The sequence below is a fragment of the Tursiops truncatus genome, chromosome 3 (assembly GCF_011762595.2).
Source record: "Tursiops truncatus isolate mTurTru1 chromosome 3, mTurTru1.mat.Y, whole genome shotgun sequence".
Classification (NCBI taxonomy): domain Eukaryota; kingdom Metazoa; phylum Chordata; class Mammalia; order Artiodactyla; family Delphinidae; genus Tursiops; species Tursiops truncatus.
This window is the reverse complement of record NC_047036.1, coordinates 132,591,869-132,618,141: the sequence shown is the minus strand read 5'-3', so window position 1 is coordinate 132,618,141 and position 26,273 is coordinate 132,591,869. Positions and strand designations below refer to the sequence as shown.

The 26,273-nt window shown below is 45.7% G+C and overlaps 2 protein-coding genes and 1 long non-coding RNA gene across 4 annotated transcripts in view; 1 reads left to right on the top strand and 2 right to left on the bottom strand.

Annotated features, from left to right (window-relative positions):
- NIPAL4 (NIPA like domain containing 4) overlaps window positions 1–3,396 on the bottom strand; it is a 14,474-nt gene extending 11,078 nt beyond the window's left edge. Inside the window, exon 1 of the mRNA XM_033853515.2 lies at window positions 3,131–3,396. Coding sequence (XP_033709406.1) covers window positions 3,131–3,383 — 253 coding nt within the window. The 5' untranslated portion in view covers window positions 3,384–3,396. The remainder of the gene's footprint in view (window positions 1–3,130) is intronic.
- Window positions 2,078–24,115, top strand: LOC141278350 (uncharacterized). 2 transcript variants are annotated; one of them, XR_012330930.1, is made up of 3 exons: window positions 2,078–2,384; window positions 20,016–20,153; window positions 23,231–24,115. It is a non-coding gene; the product is annotated as an uncharacterized lncRNA (long non-coding RNA). The 2 variants fall into 2 exon arrangements; XR_012330931.1 differs by lacking the exon at window positions 20,016–20,153.
- Window positions 23,324–26,273, bottom strand: part of CYFIP2 (cytoplasmic FMR1 interacting protein 2) — a 131,567-nt gene continuing 128,617 nt past the window's right edge. The window contains exon 31 of the mRNA XM_033853510.2: window positions 23,324–26,273. Coding sequence (XP_033709401.1) covers window positions 26,106–26,273 — 168 coding nt within the window. The 3' untranslated portion in view covers window positions 23,324–26,105.

Below are 26,273 nucleotides of genomic sequence, written 5' to 3'. Positions count from 1 at the left end.
GACCACGGTGAGAATCACGCTGGGGACATTTGCATGCAGGCTAGGGACCTTCGTGAACTCATCAAGTGCTTCCAACCATGTGTCAGATAAGTGCTGTCTTTGATTCCCACTTCATAGATGTGGAAATGGAGGCCTTGCCTAAGAACACAGGCTGTCTGACTCCAGAACTCCAGCACCTCACCACTAAGTCAGACTGATGCCCCCCCACCACCACATAGGGCCCCACAGCTCTCAGGCCTCATCAAATCCAACCTCCCGGCCTCCACAGGAATCCCCTCCCAGCTTCTGGGCACATGGGCCTCCAACAGCTCAGGATCATACAGGGATTCTCCCCTCCCAGAGGCCTCTTCACTTACGTATCCCTAACTGCAGCCCTAGTGCAGAGTCCTGACAGGTAACAGGAGGGCATGAGGCTGGAGTCCACAGCCCCTCCTAGGCCTGAAGATGATGAAATACGAGCATCCTTGCTTGTCAGAACCGACCATCCCCAGGCCTTACTTCAAAGACCTCTGGTGCTGTGGTCAGGGCTGAGGCCTCCTTCAGGCCTCAGAGAGATCAGTGTCCCTGCCACCCCATGCAGGATCTGTCTTTAGCTCTCCTTCCAAGTCCTAGAGTCCATGAGAGTCAATCAGTTCTCACGCCCTTGAGCCAGCACACCCTTGCTGGCTCTTCTGGCACAAATACCAAGGACAACAGGACAAACTTGGGCATGCGGGGCAGACCCTCAGTCAGAAGAACTAAGCTGCCCAAGTTCAAGGAGACAGTACAAAGCACGGCAATAATCCTCTGGTACTCCCAGGGCCCACCACCCTGGGGCTTCTCAGGAGCATCCCTTATCATGGAAACGGCAGAGTGGTCATGCCCAGGGTTTTAGCTGAAGAAACTGGGGCCCTGATAAGCTTGGTAACCTGCCTAAGGCTACACTGGTGGTAAGTGGTAAAGCCAGAATTGCTTCCCTAGCCCATATCATACCGAAGTTCATGCTCTCAGTCACCAGCGCCCCCCGCCCCCACACACACAACACACACACACAGACACAGCAGGTGGCAAGGGGGATGGGGTGTCATTTAGCCTCTTGAAGGCTACCTTAAAACATGAGCTCCCTGATAACATTTAAAAATCAGGAGATTTCCCATGAAAGTCCAGCTTCAGGGCTGCCTTTGCTTACTCTGCTGGGCACACGGTCCCATAGGCAACAGTAAGCTGTGGCTCAGCAGTGGTTTTACCCCTAGACAGGATGTGCTCTTTGCGATTCCCCTGAGTCCGCACGCGGCTCCCTTCAGTCATTTTTGTTATGTGCTCGGCCCCTATAAGCATCTGACTTTGTGACCTTTGGTAGTAGAAGGTCTTTTTCAAACTGTGGGTCACAAAGACCCAGGCTCGTGTGCCAAGGATGTAGGCCCGGGCCAGGCACTTCTCCTTGAACCAAGCTAGATCTCTAGGCCTGCACTAGAAGGGCCCAAAGTCCAAAAGGCCAGGCAGCTTTAGCTTTGGCATATCTAGAGCACAGAGTGGCATTTTGGCATAACGAAGGAAGGGCACTGTTGACCTTTCTTCCATGGCACAGGAGCATGGAACAGCAGAGCTGGAAGAGCCCTTAGAAGGCATCCTGTCTAACCCTCTTTCTTTTCAGCTGGGGAAACTGAGGCCCTGAGATGGGGAAGGATTTGCTTGAGTCTCATAAAAGCCTGGTGGCAGAGCTGGGTCTGGAACCCACCAGGGGACGCCCATGTGTCTTCTGCAGTGGGAGACCTCTCTTTCCAACACCTGTGTCACAATCCAGAGAAGATGAGACAAGAAACCATCTGGGTCCCTAATCAAACTTGTTCTGACTGCTCACTCCTGTTCCTCAGTTAGGGCAAGAGTCAAATCCTGGGAGTTCCCTGAGTTCAGGAAAAGAGCCAGAACCTGGGAGGATGTGGGCCAAGGAGGGCGACTCCCAAGAGGAAGGCCAAGACCATTTCCACCCCCTTCGCCCGCCCTCCTGAAAGTTCACCTCCAGCAGGTGGAGCCAAAGGGTGGGCCTGGCTCTTTGGGGGAGGCTTGAGGCATCCAAGGGGCACAGTGCCCTCCATCGAGTCAAGTCCTCCCACAGGGGTAAAAAGAAAAGGAGAGAGGGCTGATGGCCAAAGGAAATCCAGTTCTGAGGAGCGTGCTCATCTTGGCAAATGGGTGTTGGGCCAGATGATTCCTGCTTCTCTTCCTGAATATGCTAAGACTGGGGAACATGTTTTTCCCCAGGGGAAGACGAGGCTGAAAATGGACCGCATCACTGTTCAGAAAACCAAGGCCAGCTAACACCCAACAGGCCCGCTTTGAAAGCTTCACTGGAGAGGAGAAGTTAGAAAAACAGGGATATCCCACAGGCTGCATACCAAGACCAGGTAGGAAAATGGAGAAATACCAAGAAAGGAGATGAGCACAGTACAGGTTTTAGAATCCAAGAGCCCTGGTTCTATATTCCATTTCCCCACTGTACTACCTTGAGCAAGTTCATCAGACTTTTCAGAGCCTCATTTTCCCTACTTCCAGAATGGTGACAGGAAGGTAATAATATCTACCTGCCTTCTAGAGTTGTGTTAAGGATTAACTGGGATAATGCAGGTAAAGAGCCTAGTCCACTACCCAGGTTCATAATAAGAACTTGAGCATAAAGCCCAGAATCTTGCCTTATCCTTTCCTGGGTTGTTCTTTCCCTCCTTTTCCTAAAAGGTGGATGTGGGTTTGGGGGTGTTGAGTCTCTGCGCCCTCTACCCTGTCTTTGATGAGCCCCAGGGGGACAGACCTGGGCAGGTACTAAAATCTGAAGCAACTATACATAAAAGACACCCCCCCCACACACACACACACCTCTTGGTAGACCCGCTCCAATCGATAAATCCCGCCTCTTCCCTCCCACGCACGTCCCCCTTTCTCCCATTCCCCCCTCAGCTACCCAGCTCCAAAGAGGGGGAAAGTCAGCCAGAACCCTGCTCCCTCCCAAGACGGGCCTGAGAACTGGGTGGGGGACGACGCATGCGGACCCCCTCCCCGTTTCGGTCCCCCTGGCAGGAGAGGACGCAGAGGAAAGGAGCAGCAGGGAGGGAAGGCGAAGCGCAGAGCGCACGGGGTCCCCGCTGGCCTCACGCACCGTTCTCGCAGCTGGTGTTGCTGGCCGGCAGCTCCATGGGGCGGACGGTGCCCCGGCTCCCCGGCTCCGGAGCAGGTGGCTGAGATTTGTCCCCCGCGTGGCCGGCGTGCGAGGAGCAGCCGGGGTCGGACCCGGGGGTGGGGAGAATGACGCGCCCCAGAGGGGGAGGGTCCCCGGGGAGGAGCCGCCCGGCCTCTTGGGCAACTCCGTGGGCCTGGGGCCCTGTGCTCGAGTTGCCCGCGGAGGGGCGCATGCCCTCCGGGGGCGCGGAGGCTGCCTGGATCCCGGAGCGGGCGTCAGAGGGGGCGGGTCCCCGGGCGCCGCCTCTCCTCGAGACGCCGGACCAGCACCTAGACAGCTGATGGGCTCCAGGGTGGCTGGAGAGGGTTCAATTTTCTGGCTGAGGTAGAAGTGGGAACGTGGGGACTAAAAGGGGGAACTGCTGCCAGTTGGGGCTCTCTCGGGCCATGGGCATCCAGGACATTCGGTTTTTTTCCCTTCCTGCCTACCTTCCTGGCTTCCTACCTCCCTGCCTTATTTATTCATTTAACGTAGGTCTGATCTGCACTGGGGCACTAATATGCAACAGGCACATAGTAGGTGCTCAATAAAGGGCGATACATATATGTGGAATGAATGGGTGATACAAGCTTGGTAAATTGAATGAAAGAAGGAAATGAAGTAACTGGAGACCAAAATGAATCAAACATATTCCCTGTCCCCCAAGAACCTTATATATTATTAATAGGGGAAACAAAATGGGATCAACTATCTAGAGACTGGTGTTTTCCAAATCACCATCAAAAAGAAAAATGGTGGTGGGGCTTCCCTGGTGGCGCAGTGGTTGAGAGTCCGCCTGCCGATGCAGGGGACACGGGTTCGTGCCCCGGTCTGGGAGGATCCCACGTGCCGCGGAGCGGCTGGGCCCGTGAGCCATGGCCGCTGAGCCTGCACGTCCGGAGCCTGTGCTCCGCAATGCGAGAGGCTACAACAGTGAGAGGCCCACGTACCGCAAAAAAAAAAAAAAAAAAAAATGGTGGTGATGGAAAGTATATTTGTTACTGTGGGTGCTAGTAAAACGAGTTCGAGAAACACTGAGCTGGACCTTAAAAACACTTGTGTATTGCTTGCTATAGGCCAGGCACAGCTGTTAGTGCTGAAAACTCCCAGTTCATTTAAACCTCATGACAAACTTACTTGTAGCTTTATGATTTATAGAAAGGAAACTGAGGCACAGAGTGATCTAGTAACTTGCCCCGGGGTCCTAGCTAGGAAGCAGAAGAGCCAAGATGAAATGCATGCTCCCAGCAACCACACCAAGCCTGGCATTTTAGGCTGAAACAACTCTGCTCCCAAGGAGTGAGGACTGCCAAGAAAGTAGTGGTGGGTGCCGAGAGGTCACTGGCCTTCTGGAGCAAGTAGCTTTTAAAAGTGGTTATTTACTGAGTCTTCACTCGGGGACAGATACTGTACTAAAGGCTTACAGGCATTATCTCATTTAAGCCTTCTGTGAGGCAGGTGCTAATCTCCATGGTACAGATGAGGGAAAACGGTATTAAAATTTTTTTGATTACGAAGTAATTTTGAATTTACAGAAGAGTTACAAAAATATTTCACAGAGTTCCCATATACCTGTCACCAGCTTCCCCTAATAACATTTTGTATAGGAATAGAAAAAGCCATATTTTAAATACTGATAAACTACCCCCGCCCCATCCCCACAAGGTCCCATAGCCAATAACTGAGGGCGCCAGGAGTAAACAGAGCTGCTATATCCTCACCCTGTCTCCCAAGCCACCACCCTCCACCCTCTGCTGGTGGCCTTCTAGCTGGGCCTCAAAGAGAGGGTCCTCGCAGCATGTGGCTTGCCTTAACTTGCTGGATGACTTTAAAAAGTCACCTTCTCTCCAGAAGGATCAGTTTCCTTATCTGTCAAATAAGACAGCCCTTCCTGCTCGTGTGTGTGTGTGTGTGTGTGTGTGTGTGTGTGTGTGTGTGTGTGTGTGTGTGTGTGTGTGTGTGTGTGTGTGTGTGTGTGTGTGTGTGTGTGTGTGTGTGTGTGTGTGTGTGTGTGTGTGTGTGTGTGTGTGTGTGTGTGTGTGTGTACCACCATGGGGTCCAGGGCGGGGTGGGTAGGGCAGAGGTTAGAAAGGAAAGGGAAGCCACAGGTCTTGCCCACATACCAGATCCAAGTTCATGTATCTTTACCCCTAACACTCAGGCCTGTCCCTAACCTTGGAGGGATGTGGCACCAGAGTTCAAATGGAGGTGAATACTTCCAAGACCAGCATGAGTTCTTTCAAGACACAAAGGAGCCAGAAACCGGAGATTGGCCCTACTGGGAAATGATACTTCGTTAGAGAAAAATGAATGTATCCATGCCACCAGGGAGGGACGACTTGACAAGGAATTTAGTTTGTCTTTTCTCTTACCTAAGCATTTCTGCTGCTCAGATCCCACTTGTGCTATAAAAGAGTGTCCACCTCTGAGGCTGGCCAAGGTACAACCCTCAAACTCTCACTGCATTCAAACTCCATCGCTTTTGTTCCAAGGACATAGGATGAGAGAGATGGAGCGCTTTGCTTTGGCCTGGGCTTTTTAAGTCACAAGAGAAGATGTTCGGTTATAGTTGCCTTGTGCCAGAGATGGGCCTGGATCTTGGGAGACTTTAATACATTAATTGTGTATGTGTTTGTGATCTGTGGAGCTGCTAAAGTTCAGGGTAGGGGGCAGGGGCCTCTTTGCCCAGGTTAAGGACAATACTGAGTTCACCCTGTGACTTGAGACAGGGCTTTTCAGAGTTAGGTGGATTTCATGTTTCAGGGCAGTGGGCTGAGGTGGAGGGAACTGGGATCTACTGGAGGGCCTTCTACACCTTCTCTGGGCCTCAGGGTCCCCATTTGTTCTAGGAGGGGGCGGGGCCTCCCCAGGGCTGGCATCGAGCATCCCAGCATCCCGGGAGTGCAGACATAAAGGGCCCCATTGAACTGCAGGCTCCTCGGCTGCTGTCCTGACAAAGCCCTTTTCTCCCTGAGCCACAAAAGCCCTGTCAGGTAGGCAGCAGGGCCTGCAGCATTGTCTCCCCAGAAAAGAACAACAGGGTTCACTGTCCACCCCGGGCTCAGTCTCCCAGGGGAGGGCGGATAGCTTTGGAAGAGTCTAACTAGCCAGAGACAGATGGGATCTGTCCTTAGCCAGCCAGGGACGGGTGAACCAGCCACATCTCATTTGGTCACTTATTCAGGGATGAGCAGGAAAACAAATTGACCAAAACCCAAATTCCTAAAAATTTGGCTTTTAAGTGCGTGTCCAAATGTTTTATGTTCTAGAGCTGCACTGTCCAATATGGTAGCCACCAGCTCCATGTGGCTACTGAGAACTTGGAAAGTGGCGAATCTGAACTGTGCCGTATGTGTAAAATAGGTACTGTTGACGTTTGGGGCCAGATAATCCTCTGTGGGGGGCTTTCCTGTGCACTGCAGGATGTTTAGCATCATCCCTGGTCTCTGCCCTCTAGACGCCGATAGTACACACATACCTCTACCTGCCATCCTCTACCCCTCTTGGGTGTGATGACCAAAAACATCCCAGACAATTGCCCGAATCACCCCAGATCAAGAATCATCCAGATTTCAAACCTTAATAAGAAAAAAGCCGTAAAATATCTCATTAAATAATTTTCTAGTTTTGATTACATGTTGACGTGATTATTTCTTGGATACACTGGGTTAAGTAAAATATATTATTAAAATTAACTTTCTCTACTTCTTTTTACTTTTTATAAAGTGGCTGCTGAACAACTTACAACTACATATAGACTGTGGCTCACATTCTATTTATATTGGACAGTGCTCTTATAGAGGAAGAGACTGAGGGCCAGAGAGGGAAGATGACCAGTGGCGGGTCACAGAGCAACAGAGAGGCAGAGTCAGGGTTCCAATCAGGTTTCCAGACTGGTACTCCAGACCAATGCTACTACTCTCACACACCTTCACAGCTGAAAAGAAATCCCAAAATCAGTGCACTGGGTGTTTCCAGGGTGGTATGGCCGAAAAGCACTGGGGGAGGAATATAGAGTAGAGACGTGAGTAACAGGAATGCTATTTATAGAGGGCTTGCTATATATTATATGCATGCTTGTTTAATCTTTGCAACAACCCTAGAAAGCAAAGGTTTATTATTATCCCCTTTTCCAGTCCAGTGAGGACACAGCCTGTTCCATGAGAAGCCAAGAATCAAATGCAGACACTCTCTTCAATACCACACAAACTACTTAGAATCCCAAGTCTAGAAACATCCCATGAGATTTGGGTAGGCCACTTCTCCTGGCATCCTACACCAGGTAAAAGGGCTGAAAAAGATGTAGCTTATGGTCCTTTCCAGTCCTAGAGAGCTGGTCTTCTGGGCAGGGAGGGGAAGGACAGAGGGCTCTCTCCTCCTTCAAGCCAACCATGGGATCTGGTCAGTATGAAGAGGCCAGCCTACTCTTCTCTTCCATGTGGTTCCCCAGGATGGCTGCTGTCCTCAAAAAGAACTTTACTGTCTTATGCTCATAAAGAGCGTTAAGAAATAATGCTTGGAATGGACACAAGTGCACTCAGACCAGCCCTAAGAAGAGCACTGTGCCCAGAGATGAGGTCTACACGCAACTGGCATCAATCATGATTATTAAAACAGCACACTGAGTCCTTCCTCTGTATGCTAAGAACTTTGCAGGCATTGGCTCACCTGGTCATTACAATCCCTTACTCTGGGTACCATTTTAAGTCCCAATTTATAGATGAAGGAACTGAGGTTCAGAGAAGTGAAGTGACTTTACCAAGGTCACACACAGTGGTAGGGACAGAATTCCAAGCTGGGCTTGAGCATCCCCAGAGTAGTGCTCTTAACCAAGGCACTGGTTTGAGGAGGCCAGGGTCTTCTTCCCAGACCTGCTCCTCATCCTCCTCTGTATGGGGTAGCTGGGAAGACTGGGACCATCCAGAAACTACATGGAGCGGCCATACGATCTTCTCATCAGCCATCCTTCAGAGTTAGAGCTGGAAGGGCTCAAGGAATCCAACCCTCTTAGTTGGCAGATGGGGAAACTGAGGCACAGACAGGGGTGAGTTCATGCCCAACATCACTCTGCTAATTTGTGGCAGAATCGGTACTTCACTCAAAGTCACTGGAATCCCAATCCAGCACTTTTATCTACTACTATGCTTTCTTTCTAGGCAGAAAGGGGCAACCTTAGGGCAAATAAGAGGTATTACTTTTCGGTCACTTTTTAAGGCTGAGCCAGTGCACTGAGAATTTTACACACATTATCCCACTTACTCCTCACAGTAAGCCTATGAGTTAGGTACTGCTATGATTCCTATTTCAGAGATGAGAAAACTGAGGCTCAGGAAGGTTAAGTAACTAGTCTGCAATTAAATAGTGGGACCATGATGAAATTCAGCAGCCTGATTCTGGGGCCATTTTTTGACCGCTCTTCTCAAGCTGATCATACCGTGTTTATGGGATCCTCCATCAGAATATCTGCCTACAGGTGGAAGGAGTTTCACATTACAACGGAGAGCAGAGCTCAATGAGGAATGTATGTGGAAGGGCAGCACTGCTTGGCCTTGGTGTGGGTGTGCAGAGAGCGTAAGGCACTTTGTGTATGGAAAAGAACTTCACATCTTATCTAAAACCAGCTGGAGTTAAAATAATAATACTGATATGAACTCTTACTTGCTGCACAACTTCTGTGCTGCAGGTTCTTTGTGCGTATGAACCTCTAATCCTTACAGCAATCTCATGAGGTACATGAAGTTATCCTAGTTTTACAACTGATGACAGTGACTCTGACAAGTCTGGTGACTTGCTCAAGGTCACTCAGATAAGAAGTGGCTAAGCTGGGACTTGAGCGGGTTCTCAAAGCACTGATGCAGTCTCATCCTCGTTCCTGCCTCTCGCTGGTCAGCAGCCGCAGGGTGGGGGACCGTGGGGATGCTGGTCCTCTACACCTCTTTGGATCTGCAGCATCTGGTATGTAGGAACAGGGAGGGGGCACAGTGAGCTTCACGGCCAGAGGGAAGACTGATCCTAAGATGGGAAGAGTCAACTAAAAAATGGAGGACAAATTTAGGCTGTTTTCCCTTTTGGATTTTAAAAAATAAGCCCATCTTGGACTCTGATGTCTGAGAGGCTGGTATTGAAAAGAGTCAGGCCTGACTTCCCTGGTGGTGCAGTGGTTAAGAATCAGCCTGCAAATGCAGGGGACATGGGTTCGAGCCCTGGTCCAGGAAGATCCCACATGCCGTGGAGCAATTAAGTCCATGAGCCACAACTACTGAGCCCACGTGCCACAACTACTGAAGCCCACGCACCTAACGCCGGTGCTCCACAACAAGAGAAGCCACTGCAATGAGAAGCCCGTGCACCTCAACGAAGAGGAGCCCCCGCTCTCCGCAACTAGAGAAAGCCCGCACACAGCAATGAAGACCCAACGCGCAGTCAAAAAAAAAAAAAAAAAAAAAAAAGGAGAGTCAGGGCCATGTGAGTTGTGGGCCCCATTCTATCACTAACACTCTGGACCTGAGGCAGGTCTTTCTCACATAGGTCTCAGTTTCCTCACTATGTGCTGTGAAAATAAAGGATTTTTAATGATTTTTTTTCTATTTGATGGTGGGGGGGGGTAGGCATCAAAACCTTTTTTCCAAAGTTACATCAAAGGACAACACATAAACCTCTTTAAAAAGGAGCTTCTTTCATTGATTCAGGGAAAGAGCCTAGAAACTTGTGCCTCAGCCTCCACGCTGTCTCCCTGCTGGGGAGGGATGCCCGTGCGCTCAGGACCTTGTCAGTTCTCCAGGGCCAGCTGTCAGAGCCCTGGAACACAGGCATGATGCTGCCAAGTGGGTCTGAACACTTCTATGTAAGTGGACCCTCTGGGTCTCAGGGGCAGTGCCCACACACTCCGAAGTGGCATGCAATGAGCAGTGTGAGGTGGGAGAGGCATTTCACTTTCAAGCTTGGAACTAGCTCAGCCTCCTTTGGAGAGGAAGAGTAGGCTTGGGGTGGTGTATGGGCCTCACCTCAGCCACACACAGTAGCTGTGTGGCCTTAGGCAAGTGATTACCTTTCCTGGGCCTGAGTTGTCTTATCTGTAAAATAGAGATGATGATCAAGATAATGATAGTAATAAAGTTACCTCTTACTGAATACTTGCTCTATGCAAGTGCTTCTTAGGTATTATATCAGCAAACCCTCACAATACCCTTTTGAAGTAGGTGTCATATTATCCATTTTGTACATATGGAAACTGAGGCACAGAGAAGTTAGGGGGCTTGCACAAGTTCACATAGTTCCAGCTATCAAATGGCAGAGCTAAGAGGCAAACCAAACCCATTTTTGTTTGACTCCAAAGACAGCATTTTCACCTGCAGTATACCACCTTCTTAAATTAAACCTGCCCCAAAGGGCTGTTCTGAGAATCATGAAAGACAACCTAGGTCACAGTCACAGAACTGGCTTAGTAAATGTGTTTCCTTTCCTGTCTCCACACGAAATGCCCCAAAGGTCCCCTACAGGCCGGAAGGGGGTCCACGAATGTCTACACGTTCCTCTCTTCCCAGAAAATGAAAGTAAGGAAAGGGAAGAGAATTCTCTCTGATCTCAGGAAAAACTGCCTTTTCCTTTAAATAAGCATCTCTAATGAGTGCTTCCCAAATTGTATGCCATGAAACACTTCTCTACATTGTTCTGTGTTCAAAAAAGTTTGGGAAATGCTAATCCTCAAACTGCCTCTTAGAGATGCAAATTGCTTATTAGCATATTAAAGTCCCCGAGAAGTCCTGCTATAAAGTATTCTGCTTAACTTGGTTCAACCCAGAGTGTTCCAAATTCCACTGATCATGGAATCCACCCCTCACCCACACAGAACCCACATAATACTATTAACATCTGGTTCTAAGGAACACACTTGGGAAAGAAGCTGATTCTTGTCTGTTTATGCGGATAATACAACTAAGGGGCAGAGAGCCTGCATGGGTTGTCTAGGGTCACACAGCTACCTGGTGGTGGATTCTTTTGTAAATGAAGCCTTCTTCTCAAACTCACCACTGAGATGCAGGACGGAGTCGTGGTTAAAAGCAGGAACCTGGAGTTGGACAGGCTGGGCTTCTATCCTGCTCTACCATTCTCTAGCCAGGTGCTCTCGAGCAGGTTACTGAACCTCCTTGGGCCTTGATGATATGGGGACAATGTGGCATATATCTCATCAGGCTAATTGGGGGTGTCAGTGGGTTAATATATGGAACAGCACTTGGCATTAAGAAGTCAGTTAATTACCACTGTCCCTGCTGGAGTTTGTGCAAAACGAAGTTCACCCGAATGACGATGGCACTGCAGGTGAGGTCTGCTCCTTGAGAGAGCCTGCTGCAGGGGGTGGGGGGCAGGGATTGGTTGGTGGCTCTGAGGAGCCCTTTCTCCAGCCAAAGCTCCAGCCAAAGGAGAGGGGTGTTCCTACCACCTGCCCCTGGGGCCAGGCCTCTTGATGCCGCCAGACCAGACAGTGTCCACATGTCTGCCTCCCTGCCCTCTTGTCTAAGCTCAGAGAAAGTCTTGGAACAGCCAGTCTGTGACTCAGGAGCTGGAGTAAGCAGTATGCTTCATACAAGAGGCACCGGCTTTGATCCAGACAGTCCTGGCCTCAGACCCAGGCTCTGGACTTCCTACTTGTAGGAGTTTGGCCAAGTCACTTAACTTCTCTGAGTCTCAGTTCCTTCATTTGTAACATGAGGATAATAGTAGGACCTACTGCCTAAGTTTGCTCTGAGGTACCAAATAATGATCACTAATGGTTTTTTTTTTTTTTAAAGAAGATGTTGGGGGTAGGAGTTTATTAATTAATTATTTTTTTGCTGTGTTGGGTCTTCGTTTCTGTGCGAGGGCTTTCTCTAGTTGGGGCAAGCGGGGGCCACTCTTCATCGCGGTGCGTGGGCCTCTCACTATCGCGGCCTCTCTTGTTGCGGAGCACAGGCTCCAGATGCGCAGGCCCAGGAGTTGTGGCTCACGGGCCTAGTTGCTCCGCAGCATGTGGGATCTTCCCAGATCACGGCTCTAACCCGTGTCCCCTGCATTAGCAGGCAGATTCTCAACCACCACGCCACCAGGGAAGCCCGATCACTAATGTTTAATAGATGCTTACTGCATGTCAGGCACTGTTCAAGCAACCGGGGATAGCTAGTGTCATGGTGGACAAGATCCTACTCTTCCTGGAGCTTACCTTCTAGACACGATAGATGTCCTACAAATATGCAAATAAATTTAAAAGTATTAAATCAGAATGTAATAATAGGTACAAAGAAAATGAAATAGGGTAAGAGGCAGGGAATGACTGATAAAATGGTCTGGGAAGGGCTTACTGAGGTGGTGATGTTTAAAGTGAGATGTGACTGACAAGGAGTGAACCATGGGACTATCTGGGGGGAGAGCCTTCCAGACAGAGGGGATAGCTAATACAAAGGCCCTGAGGTACAAGCAAGCTTGGTTTGTTTGAGGGATAGAAGGAAGGCCCTTTTGACAAGGAGCAGGAGAGTGATACAGGATAAAATCATTCACTCCTAGCACATACCCAAGAGAAGTGAAAACATATGTGCACGTAAAAACTTGTACACAAATGTTCATAGCAGCATTATTCACAATAGCCCCAAAGTGGAAAGAACCTAAATGTTCATCAACTGATAAATGGATAAACAAGGTGTGGTACATCCATTCAGTGGAATATTATTTGGCCATAAAAAGGAATGAGGGCCTGATACCTCCTGGTACAACATGCATGAATCCTGAAAACATTATGCAAGAGGTCACACACTAAAGGCCACATAGTACATGATTCCATTTATATGGAAGGTCCAGAAAAGGTCAATCCATAGAGACGAAAAGTAGATGAATGGCTTCCAGGGCTGGGGGCAGAGGGGGAGTCGGGAGTGACTGCCCATGTGTATGGGGTTTCTTTTTGGGGATGATGTAAATGTTTTGGAATTAGATATAGGCGATTGTTGCACAACTTTGTGAACATAAGAAAAACCACTGAATTGTACACTGGAAAGGATAAACTATGGTAAGTGGATTGTATCTCAATCAAAAAAAGGGGGAAAAAGTCAGAGGGCCAGGCGGGAGCCAGCCTAGAAGCTATGTGGAAAAGTTTAGGGTAGATACTCCTGTAACACCCATATTACAGAGGAGGGTCCAAGCACACAGACTGAGTAAGCGACTGGCCCTGGGGCCACACAGCTACAAAGTGACTGAGTTGGGATTCACCCCTAGGCTGTCAGGATCAGAGTCCATTCTTTTATGTAAAGTCTTTATATAGCACAGAGCCTGGCACTCATCCACTAAGCACTCAATACATTCAGTTTCTGCATTCCCACCCCATGCGGCTTTTACTCTCATTGCTGGCCTCCGTTCTCTGAGCTACACCCCTCCCATTTGCCTCTTACCACGGAGAGAGACAGAGGACCAGATGCCTTGCCCTGCCCCTTTGGATACATCCACTGAGGGGAGCACCCAGTCCTTGTGGGCTGCTTAATTAACGTACTGCCAACACAGTCACACTGGAAATTCTGGTTTGCAAGCTGGGCCTGGAAGAGAGGTTCCAACGGAATCCAGAGAGTGGGTTAAGGTTTCCTCATGGCTTGTCAGGTGGGGCAGGGGGCCAAGCCGCCATTCCACCTTGGAGGACCTCCGCCCTGATGGAGATGGGGATGCGAGGCAGTGGGGGGAAGGAGTGGGGACAGAGCTGTCCAACTCTGGATTGGCTGCAGCCTTTTTAAAATGGAGCTAAAAATCTACTGGAGATAATTATCTGCTTTTTGCTGCCCAAAGAAAAATGTCACTGTTTGTTTTGTGATAGGTCCAATAAATATATTTATGCCTCTCCAATTCCATCCTGCATTTCCAGAATGCCTGGTCTGTACAGAGTGGTCTGACCTTGAGTCAAACCCCAGCAGAGCCATGAGCGAGTGGTCCCCATCTTAGGGAAAGGCTTCACTGGTAATTTTTAACTTTTTAGGGGCCCCACATTGCTTTAAGAACCTAACACAAATTGTGCAACGCTTGACACAGAAAGATGCACACACCTACATACACACACCACTGTGCACTGAATTTCAGGGGGACTCAGGTTAACAATTCTTGGCTTTTGGCCACACAAAAAAAATCCTGAATTTTTAAATGTACATTTTTACTGAGGCAAGACTTCATAAAGAATAGTGCACAAATGTTAAAATGATGTGTGAAGATCGATGTAATTTTACATATGTATACGCCCTTGTAACTGCCATCCTCATAAGAATATAGAACATTTCCAGCCCTCACAATGACTCAAGGAAATTGTGACACCTTGATTTTAGCCTAGTGATTAAATCGGATGACTTTGGTGTTCTGATGTCCATAACTGTAAGAATAAATCTGTGCTGCTGTAAGCCACTAAATTCATGGTAGTTTTTTAAAGCAGCAATAACACAGGGCTATATACCCTCTTTCATTTGCACCGAGAGTAGGAAGGTGCTTGATTCCCCAAAACCCTGTGCTAAGGTAACGCATGCATACTGTCATTTGATTATTGCAGTAACAGCAGAAATAGGTATTATCCCTACTATTACTCTTATCCATAAGGAACCTGACATGAAGAGAGATTAAGAATTTGCTAGTTCCTGGCAGAGCTGGGTTTTCAAGAACCCAACTTTTAATCAGTTACTCCTTTTTGCCCCCTTTCTTGGCTAAGGAGGATCCCAAGAGAGAGAAAACGAACACCACCATGAACTACTCCCAGCAGGCTCTGCCTCCATGCCTGCCCCCAGACTTCACGCCCATCCCTTACTCTGCTCCATTCTGGAGTTTGCCCCAGTCCCTCCTGCCTCTATCCCAACTCCAGGCCTCCCTACCACCCTATATAGTACAACCATCATGGCCGCAGTCAACGCCTGACAATTAGTCCTTTATTCTCTTCTCTTTCATGACAGCTGCTGTTTTAAGGCAGGCTAACTTGACACCAATTACATGGCAAACTTTTTCGAGGAGACAGGGAGATTGATGCCATCAGCAGACACAGATGGAACACTTTCAGTGTGTTACCTGCTGTGTAAGGCACAGGCTCTATGGTGGGTGAGCAAGACAGATGCAATCTCTATAGTCATGGACTGTATTCATGAAATAGTCACACAATGAACGTTGAATTATAATTCTGATAAACGGCAGGAAGGTCAAGTAGAGAATGCACAGAGAGTATTTGAACAGAGCAACTGGGACCTAGGTTTCCAGGAGGAAGGGTGTTTTAAGTGAAGCTTGAAGGATGATGGAAGGCCTGAGTCTGTGAAGGTGGGGAGGTGGAGGTGAGGTAGGGGCGCATTCCTGGCAGACAGGGGCAGGTGTGAGCATCTCGGAAGGGACAAGGGGGCCTGGGACCCCAGGATGAACTGAAAAGAGCCCTTGGTGTGGCTGTTTAACCTGTATTGCTTTCTGAGCCTGGATCTTTGAGTATAGGATGGGAATGTTGATGACAGGGGGAGCAAATTAAAGGAGACTACATGGCAGCTGCGGATGGGCTGAACCCAGGAGATCAGTCCCTTCCCCACTGCAGCCCCGATGAGTCCAGCGAGCTTTCAGCAGCTCAGGGCTGGGCTCCTTGCCAGAAGTGTCTAAGAAATGCCCCAACCAGGGGCTCTTTGATTTCCCCCTTTCCTGTTGGTCTGAAACACCAGAAGGCAGAAATCCCTGGGTTTTATTCTAACTAATGAGGGTGGAGCTTAGGGACCGTATATTTTTAGCTCTGATAGTATCTCACAGCATATTTTCCCAGGGAAACCCTCTGCCTTCCCCATTCTGCCGGAAGCTCCGGGCTGCCCAGACGAGCAGCATCTGGGAACGTGGGGAACAGGCTGAGAGGGGAGCACAGACTGAGGAAATCAGAGTAAATCAAACCAGATGGGGAAGTGGGGACTGGCTTTGGGGGCTGGTTACTCTCCTCTCACCCAGAGGGAAGTGTGTCTTTGTCCCTTCCCACCTCTGGTTTATTCACTTTAGGGGAATTGAAGGCAGGATCTGAGCAGCCCCCTCCCAACGTCTGCAGGGTCAGGGGCAAAAGTACCACATACCAGATGTCTTTAAATAAGTAAGAGTTCTAAATCACACTATTAAACTGTTATGAAATACAATCTGTCTTCCTAAAGACAAAACACACTTTTAAAACACAAAATAAGGTATATATAAAGTCATGGGTTTTATATGGACTATAAGTTGGAAAAAATTCCAAAGATGACTGAATTTAATTACCATTGTGTGTTTCTGGGTGTTCTGCTCTTGGGGCAGTGGTATTTGCTTGGCTAAAATAAAGAGATATATAATTCATACGTTAGTATGTATTTATTCTATAAAATTTATTTTTCTTGCCTTCATTTTAACATTATTATGGTTTTATAATCAAGATTCCCACACCCATGCACCTATGGTCAATTAATCTAAACAAAGGAGGTCAGAATACACAACGGAGAAAAGCCAGTCTCTTCAATAAGTGGTGCTGGGAAAACTGGACAATTCCATGTAAAACAGTGAGATTAGAACATTTCCTCACACCATATACAAAAATAAACTCAAAATGGATTAAAGACCTAAATATATATATTTAAGACCTGAAACCATAAAACCTCCTAGAAGAGAACATAGGCAGAACACTCTTTGACATAAGTTGTAGCAGTATCTTTTTGGATCAGCCTCCTAAGGCAAAAGAAACAAAACCAAAAATAAATAAATGGGGCCTAATTAAACTTAAAAGCTTTTGTATAGCACATAAAACTGTCGACAAAACGAAAATACAACCTATGGAACAGAGAAAATACGTGCAAACAATATGACCGACAAGGGGTTAATATCCAAAATATATAAACAGCTCATACAACTCAATATAAACAAACAAACAACCCAATCAAAAAATGAGCAGAAGACCTGAATAGACATGTTTCCAAAGAAGACATAACAGGTGACTAACAGGCACATTAAAAGATGCTCAACATCAATAATTATTGGAGAAATGCAAATCAAAACCACAGTGAGATATCACCTCACACCTGTCAGAATGGCTATCATCAAAAAGTCTACAAATAACAAATGCTGGTGAGGATGTGGAGAAAAGGGAACGCTTGTACATTGTAGGTGGGAATGTACATTGGTGCAGCCACTACAGAAAACAGTATGCAGGTTCCTCAAAAAACTGAAAATAGAACTACCAGCAATTCCATTTCTGGGTATATATCCAGAAAAAAACGAAAACACTAATTCGAAAAGATACATGCACCCCAATGTTCACAGCAGCACTATTTACAATAGCCAAGATATGGAAGGAACACAAGTGTCCATCAACAGATGAATGGATAAAGATGTGGTACACACATACAATGGACCACTACTCAGCCATAAAAAAGAATGAAATTCTGCCATTTCCAGCAACATGGATAGACCTACAGAATATTATGCTTAGTGAAGTAAGTCAGACAGAGAAAGACAGCGCTGTATGATATCACTTATATGTGGAATCTAGTAATGAAAACAAACAAATGTATATAGCTAAACAGAAAGAGACTCACAGATACAGGAAAAAAAAAACAAAAAACGGTAGTTACCAATGGGGAGAAGGAAGCAAGGAAGGGCAAAATAGGGTATGGGATTAAGACATATAAAGTACTATGTATAAAATAGATAAGCAACAAGGATATATTGTATAGCACAGGGAATTACAGCCATTAACTTGTAACAACTTTTAATGGAGTATAATGTAAAAATACTGAATCACTATGCTGTAAACCTGAAACTAATATAATATTGTTAATCAACTATACTTCAATTAAAAAACAAAGATTCCCTCTGCTCCTGCCTTTATTGAGGTACAACTGAAAATAAAATTTTACATATTCAAGGTGTACAAAATGTTTTGATATATGAGTGTACTGTGAAATGATCATCACAGTCAAGTTAATTAACACATCCATTACCTCACATAGTTACCTTTTTTGGGGGGGTGGGTGTGGTAAGAACACTTAAAATCTACTCTCTATCATCAAGATTTTTATATAATTTGTATTCTATTGTCAGTAATGTCAAATTAGACAACCTTCCTTGAGTCATTAAAACTCAAACTTTTTAAATTGATTTCAATATGAAGAAATTCTGTTCTGATAAGGGGTAGCACCTGAAATTATCAATAAGGTTTTTAAAGCAACACTTAGATTCAGAAAACGAACTATGCATTTTATACACATTCAACTACTCTTGGGGTCATGTATAATTATTATTACAGAAAATATTACACAACATTCGCATCTTATTAAATAAATTTATTATATAAATAATCCCTTACATTACAGTTTTCATTGCCTTTTAAAGCAGTATCTAGAGGGTACAGTATTTCCTGAATTGTTCTTTCAAATCTTTCAATTCTGGAATATTATGAGAAAACCTTCCTAAAAGCAGTACATGGCTCAGTTTGTTCCGACCTCCCTCAATCAAGATGATACTTTGACCTATAGTGGCCAAAAAGTAGTTTGTAAACAGGTTAGTTTGGAATTATTTGTATGTGAATCATCTTCTTCCTAGTCATGCAAAATATTTTTCTTTCATTGTTTGTGTATCTTTATATTTCATTGGAAGGCCATTCCTGTTGCATATTTCACATGCATTTTCATTTGGGAAAGCCAGTTTCTCTAAAATTTATAAAAATATGTTTTGACCCTCTTAGACAAATTTAGATGCCCTTGATTTTTTGTGATGTTAATAATAGTAAGCAATAGTTCACAGTGAGTGTATAGTGACTGTAAATTCAAAGTTAATTTTACTTCCCCCCAAGACCACAGCTCACTCTTTGAGGACTTCCGTGATCTTACTGAACTCTTTTAGTGCATTTTTTTTTACCTTGTCTAAACTAAATCTAATTACTTTAACAGTATTTTGTCAGCAATTTCATCGAGTGTGTAAAAGCGGTTTTAATGAAAAATCTGATATGTGTTTCATCAAATGTTCTATCTCTGAACAGCTCCATAAAATATTGTACACGACCTTTTTTGTTCCCCCCAAAACTGACATTAGAGACACAGTTGTAACCAAGTTTCCTAGTCACAAATTCAAACTATGTGCTGGATGAGGCACAAAAAAACGTTCATGGGTTTTCAGCTAAAAATGCCAATTCGGGGACTTCCCTGGTGGCGCAGTGGTTAAGCATCCGCCTGCCAACACAGGGGACACGGGTTTGAGCCCTGGCCTGGGTAGATCCCACATGCCGCAGAGCAACTAAGCCCGTGTGCCACAACTACTGAGCCTGCACTCTTGAGCCCGCGAGCCACAACTACTGAAGCCCATGCGCGGAGAGCCCGTGCTCCACAACAAGAGAAGCCACCGCAATGCGAAGCCCGTGCACCACAGCAAAGAGTAGCCCCTGATCGCCGCAACTAAAAGAAAGCCTGTGCACAGCAACGAAGACCCAACACAGCCAAAAATAAATAAATAAATAAATACATAAATTTATTAAAAAAAAAAAAAGACAAATCGTAGGCTAGCCGTCTTTTCTCTTCCTACAAGCCTCTATGTGGAGGCTTGAAAATAGTTAGCATTCAAGAAGTGTTTCTCAAGCAATGGCATCCCAGCCTTCAAACAGTCCAGGGCCCCAGACACAGCACCTTTCCCAGATCTATTCTCTTCTCCATTGTTATGGGTTGAATTTCTCTCCCAACTCAACTCATATGTTGAAGCCCTAAATCCCAGTACCTCAGAATGGGATTCTATTTGGAGATAGAGTCTTTAATGAGGAAATTAAGGTAAAAGGAGGTCATATAAATGGGCCCTAATTCAATGTAACTGGTGTCCTTAGGAAATTATGACACAGACACAGAGGAAAGACCATGTAAAGACACAGGGAGAAGACAGCCATCTGTAAGCCAAGGAGAGAGATCTTAGAAGAGACTAACCCTGCTGACACCTTGATCTTGGACTTCTAGCCTCCAGAATGGTAAGAAAATAAATTTCTGTTGTTTCAGCCACCTGGTCTGTGGTATTTCGTTATGGCAACCCTAGCAAGCGAATCCACTCAACTACCCTATGCTCTCCTGTCATGAAAATGCTTCCTCTTTCCACCTGAATTCCTTCAGTACTTTGCCAAGTCCCTGCTTTCCCTAATTGTGCCCAAAGGTCAGGACTGCCCATGTGTAAGTGGTTCTTCTCCTGTGGGAATTTAAAAAACTATCTTAACATGGATTTCCACATCCTCAGTCCAAGAGTTTTCAAAGAATGTTTCATGAGGGAATCATTAGTGGTGCAGAGAAAGGAGTGTCCCAGGTCATAGCCATCTGGGAGACGTGGTGTTAATCCAGGCTGATTAAGCTCTGCAGGACGTCACAGCACTGCTGACCTTCAAGAGGGGAGAGAGCACAATGCATTCCCCCAATTTATTTGAACATGGAATCTTCTTTTCACTGTGCATTTCTCCAGACTCACAGTGCTCAATGGCACTAGATCAAATATACCAGCCCTAATGATGAGAACCCTTTGAGGTGGTGACACATGGCTGAGAAAGATTTTGAGCTTGTGAAGTAGTCAGCCTCCTCAAGGTACACCAGTAGGAAATGACCTAGAATTGGGAAACCAGAGCTTGAAGGGACCTTGGATTATTTTGTCCACCTTGAAGATGAGGAACCTGAGGCCCCAAGAGATTTGAGGGCTTCCCAGGCTGCAGCAGTGGGGGCCACTAATGCCCTAGAACTCATCTCTGTTGGCAGTCTTCAGGAAAGCAGGCGCTGTGTAACACAGGAGGCTCCAAGCACTGGTGCTGGTCTTAAACATATCCTTCTAGTGATCTTCTACTGCCATCCTTTCCGATGAGTGTGAGAGGTCTCCAGGTGCCTTCAGCCTGGGAACTTCCTTGCCACTATGCTGGGTCTCTCCTAATACAGGCTTAGCTCAATCTTACTGACCCAAAGCCCCCCAGAAGTCCAGTAATCAAATTCCTAAGTCTAGTTTTGGGGTCCAGACTGGCAGATCAATTTACTATAGTGTAACAGCAAAAGCCCATCCTTTGGAACTGGGTTCATATTCCAGCTTTCACTTAGTAACTGTGTGAAAATAAACACACTGTATAGCCCCTTTGTCAAAGGTGGGATATAACACAAAAAGTGATGGTGGTTGATTCAAAGGAATGGATGGATGAATGGGATTTAGCATGGTGCCCACACACATTAGGCCTCATTAAATATTAGTTCCCATGCTTCCTCTTAAAACTAGGGATATATTGATAAATGATATATATGGAACAGGACAGAAAGCCCAGAAATAAACCCATGCACTTATGGTCAATTCATCTATGACAAAGGAGGCAAGAATATACAATGGAGAAAAGACAGTCTCTTCAGTAAGTGGTGCTGGGAAAACTGGACAGCTACAGGTAAAACGATGAAGTTAGAACATTCTCTAACACCATATACAGACATAAACTCAAAATGGATTAAAGACCTAAATGTAAGACCAATAAACTGCTAGAGGAAAACACAGGCAGAACACTCTTTGACAGAAACTGCAGCAATATTTTTTTTGGCTCCGTCTCCTAAAGCAAAGGAAACAAAACCAAAAGTAGACAAATGGGACCTAATTAAACTTATAAGCTTTTGCACAGCAAAGGAAATCATCGACAAAACAAAAAGACAACGTACTGAATGAGAGAAGATATTTGCAAATGATACGACTCATAAGGGGTTAATATCCAATACACCTAAACAGCTCATACAACTCAACATCAAAAAAACAAACAACCCAATTAAAAAATGGGCAGAAGAACTGAACAGACATTTTTCCAAAGAGGACATGCCGATGGCCAACAGGCACATGAAGAGATGCTCAATATCGCTAATCATCAGGGAAATGCAAATCAAAGCCACAATGAGCTATCACCTCACACCTGTGAGAATGGTTATCATCAAAAAGAACACAAATAACATGTTGGCAAGGATGTGGAGAGAAGGGAACCCTCCTATGCTGTTGGTGGAAATGTAAATTGGTGCAGCCAATAAGGAAAACAGTATGGAGTTTCCTTAAAAAACTAAAAATAGAGTTACCATATGATCCAGCAATCCCACTTCTGGGCATATATCCGGAAAAGACAAAAACTCTAATTCGAAAAGACACATGCACCCCAATGTTCACAGCAGCACTATTTATAATCGCCAAGACATGGAAGCAACCTAAATGTCCATCAACAGATGAATGGATAAAAAAGATATTATATGTGTGTGTGTATATATATTGGGTTGGCCAAAAAGTTCGTTTGGGTTTTTCACATGATCTGATGGAAAAACCCAAATGAACTTTTTGGCCAACCTTACGCTCACCACCCCCCGCCCCCACACACAAAATGGAATATTACTCAACCGTAAAAAGAACAAAATAGTGCAATTTGCAGCAACATGGATGAACCAAGATATTTTCATACTAAGTGAAGTCAGAGAAAGACAAATATCATATGATTTCACTTATATGTGAAATCTAAAAAAAAGATACAAATGAACTTATTTACAAAACAGAAACAGACTCATAGACATAGAAAACAAATTTATGATTACCAATGTGGGGAGGGAGGAAGGAATAAATTAGGAGTTTGGGATTAACAGATACACACTACCATATATAAAACAGAAAAATAACAAACACCTGTATAGCACAGGGAACTATATTCAATACCTTGTAACACTCTATAATGGAAAAGAATCTGAAAAAGGATATATATGTATAACTGAATCACTTTGCTGTACACCTAAAACTAACACATTGTAAATCAACTACACTTCAATTAAAAAAATAGAAAACAAATAACAACAACAACAACAAAAAACCCAAAAAACAAAACTAGGGATATAGTTTGTAGAGTTACACTGTCAGACTATGAATCCCCTAGGCTCAGGCACCATCTCCGATATCTTGCCCAGTGCAAGTCAATTTGTAAAGATTTAATTCCTCCAGTGAGAAAGGAAAACAAGCCATTAGTTTAGGGCGCAATGTGCTTTGTCTTCTTTATCTTTATCTTCCTCCATTCTCTTTCAGGTTGTATCCTTAGTCATCAGTTTTCATGTGGCCTTCCACAGATCAACGACGACTAGAATATGACCCAGAATCAAGACAAGATGCTCATTTCACTAGTTTGGAAGCAGTTTTAATGGAGATGGAAATGTTTATCAACTCAACACAGGTACCCCAAAATACAAAGCAAAATATCATCTTCAGCTGCATAGCAAATATGATTTAAGAATTTAACATCATCATTTGATCACAAGCGTAAATATAAGTCACCATAAATAAATGTAAATTCATTGTACAAAAATCCCCAACAACTCTTAATACAAATATGGTACATTTGACAGTTTCTGAAACAGAATTTATTTTAACCTTTTAAAACCTAAGTTTTTATTTTTCCTGGTTCTTAGATACACAAAAAATCAAAAGTGGGGGTGGGCAGTAACACCAGGAAGGAAAGAATTATTAAACCCTTTCGGTGTTCGTAAATCGATGCTGCTGGTGAGCCAGGGAAATGAACCGTCTCTCTTAAAGGTGAAGACCTCAATTTACTGGGATCAAATCTCTTGAGGATAATAGGATTCTACCCAGAGGGTCAAATTCAGGGCTATGGATGCAGGGTGGGAGGGGTGAACTGTTGAAATAGCAATCTCATCCAACCGGTGATCCAAATCTCCGCAAAGCAATGGTCAAGGATTTAGAATGATCTCCAGGACTTAATAGCCAGACTTAATCTGAGAGAGTGAGCCAGCTACTGTTCCCAGACAGGAGTGAAGACTCGGAAGGCTCTGGAGCTTAGAAATTTTATGTGGGTTTTGAAGGTGAGTTTTACCTGGTGGTTCTCCCATGTCGTGTAATGCCTCACTTTTGCCTTTGGCATACATCTATGGTCATCAAGAAGAAAAAAATGAGAAATCAGAATAGGAAGTGGCAGCTCCAGACAGGAGGATCTGACAGCTTCCACCCTGACTCACTTTCCTTCCCAACAAATATTTTCTTTCATGGCTCAGAGGGAGCTCAAAGCCCAAGGGTAGCAGTGCAGGGGGCCTCTACAGCAGTGGTCCTCAGACTTTCATGTGCAACAGAACAATCCAGCTTGTGGCAAGTGCAGATTTCTTGACCCTGCTCCCAGAGCTGTAGAATCAATGGGTGTGAGATGGGGCCCAGGAATCTGCATTAAACGTGCTAATCTCAGGAGGTCCTGATGTATGCGGCCTTTGGACCATACTTTGGCGAGCCCCACCTCTCCTCCCTGGTGAGCATGAGTGGGTAACACAAACCTCTTGCTATGGACATTTCTTTGCTCTTGCCATGGGGTTGAAGTGGGCCATCTGGTTAATGGCAACCATTTCCATTCATCTGCCCTGAGGGAGGAGATCATTACTGTTCTATTTTCTCTCTTTCTTTTCCTTCCTGGGCCGGGGGAGAAATATCCAATGTCTCACTTTATATGTTCTTACAAGCTCAGGGTCACAGATTCCCTTTGATGATGAGGTGCTCTGCAATGAGAAATTCACTTCCCAAAGGCTTCCATCCTTCTAAACAGTCTCCCCATGCTTGGTAGGAGATTCTGCAGGGAATTTTGGTTCAGGGAAAAGGAAGTAGACACGTCCCTTTGAGATATACCCCATACCTCAAAATCTAAGTTAAGGAACATCAAGGAAGTTGACAGCCAAAGATAAAATGTCTCCGGAATCTTTCAGCTTCTAGGACAACGAAAGTCCTGATTCACTAGAACAGGATTCCTCTTTGGGGTATATTTTGGTATTAAAAGCTCGTTGACAAGTATTATTTATATTCCTTACCTCCTTGACCCCAAGATGTTTCTGGCTTCTATTAAAATAACCCTTTAATATTTTCTTTCTTGTGACAGTTTTCCTTGATGAGAGATTCTGTGCCAAGAAGTGGCCCCTAATTTGGTCGCTGGCTAATGCTGTGGGCAGTGCATGCCTGGCCTGTTCAAAGCTGTAGCCCCAGTGTCCATTACCCTGTGCAACTTGGTGCTCACTAAGCATTTGCTCAATGAATAAAGGACCCTCTCACCATCAAGCAGATGAGGTGGTCTAATAGCTTTCTGTTTTGAACTATGGAATCCCTGGCTGTGTTCTTAAATACTGCTTCTACATAGCGGTTCTGACCATCTTCTTACCCCAATTCTACTCACCCATTCCAGTTGTGAATGCATTTCTGAATTCTCTCTAGGAGTGCCCTGAGAGGGGAGTCAGAATGTGGTTTTGGGAGCCCATGGAAGGTCAAAGGCAACACCACAACACCATCTACCATGGTACCAATACCAAGAACCTCGTCTCCCATTCACCATGGCTCTCAGCGCCTGGTCCAGGAGTATTCTTGGTGGTAGAATCCCTGGCGTCCAGAGCAGAAGAAGATGCCATCTTGGGAAGTGGAGGGAGGGAACCAGAGGAGGTGAAGATGCTAGGAAGTGGAAGCATGGCCAGGCTGACATCTTGGGGCATCACCACACTCTTTTCTCCATCTCTAAGACTTCAGTCCTGGGGTGGCACGTGGGCATTGGGTTGGAGGTCTCCATCTGAGGAGGAGGTCTTGGGAAGCAACCACAGATGTAGGGGACCACGAGATGGAGAAAGGGTAAAACTAGGGCTCTTAACACAGCTGAGGGAAAAAAAAGTAAAAAAGAAAAAAGCATACACTGCCCTGTTTCTTTTCTTTTCTTTTTTTCCATTTACACTATGGAGAAACCACCATGGAGATGTTGTGGGAGAGCATGCACAGGTCCAGCCCTCAGGAGGTGCAGATGTGTTTGGGGAGGTTCTTGTTTCCTTCCAGGTCCATCCCACACACTGTCCAGTCAGACCCTGTTGCAGGCTGGTTGTGGCTTTCTCTCTCCTGCTTCTCCTCCAGGTCGAGGGTTTGCAGGACCTTCCGCCTAGCAGGTGGTGGCCAGGGACTGGTGGATGGGTGGTTGGAAGCAGCGCACATGCTCCACAGTGGAACTGTCCGTCTCCACGGACTTCATGTACTTATTCAGGATGGCAAAAACCTCATTGTTCAAGATCTGGTACTTCCTGATCCTGTCTGCCATCTTCTTCAGGGG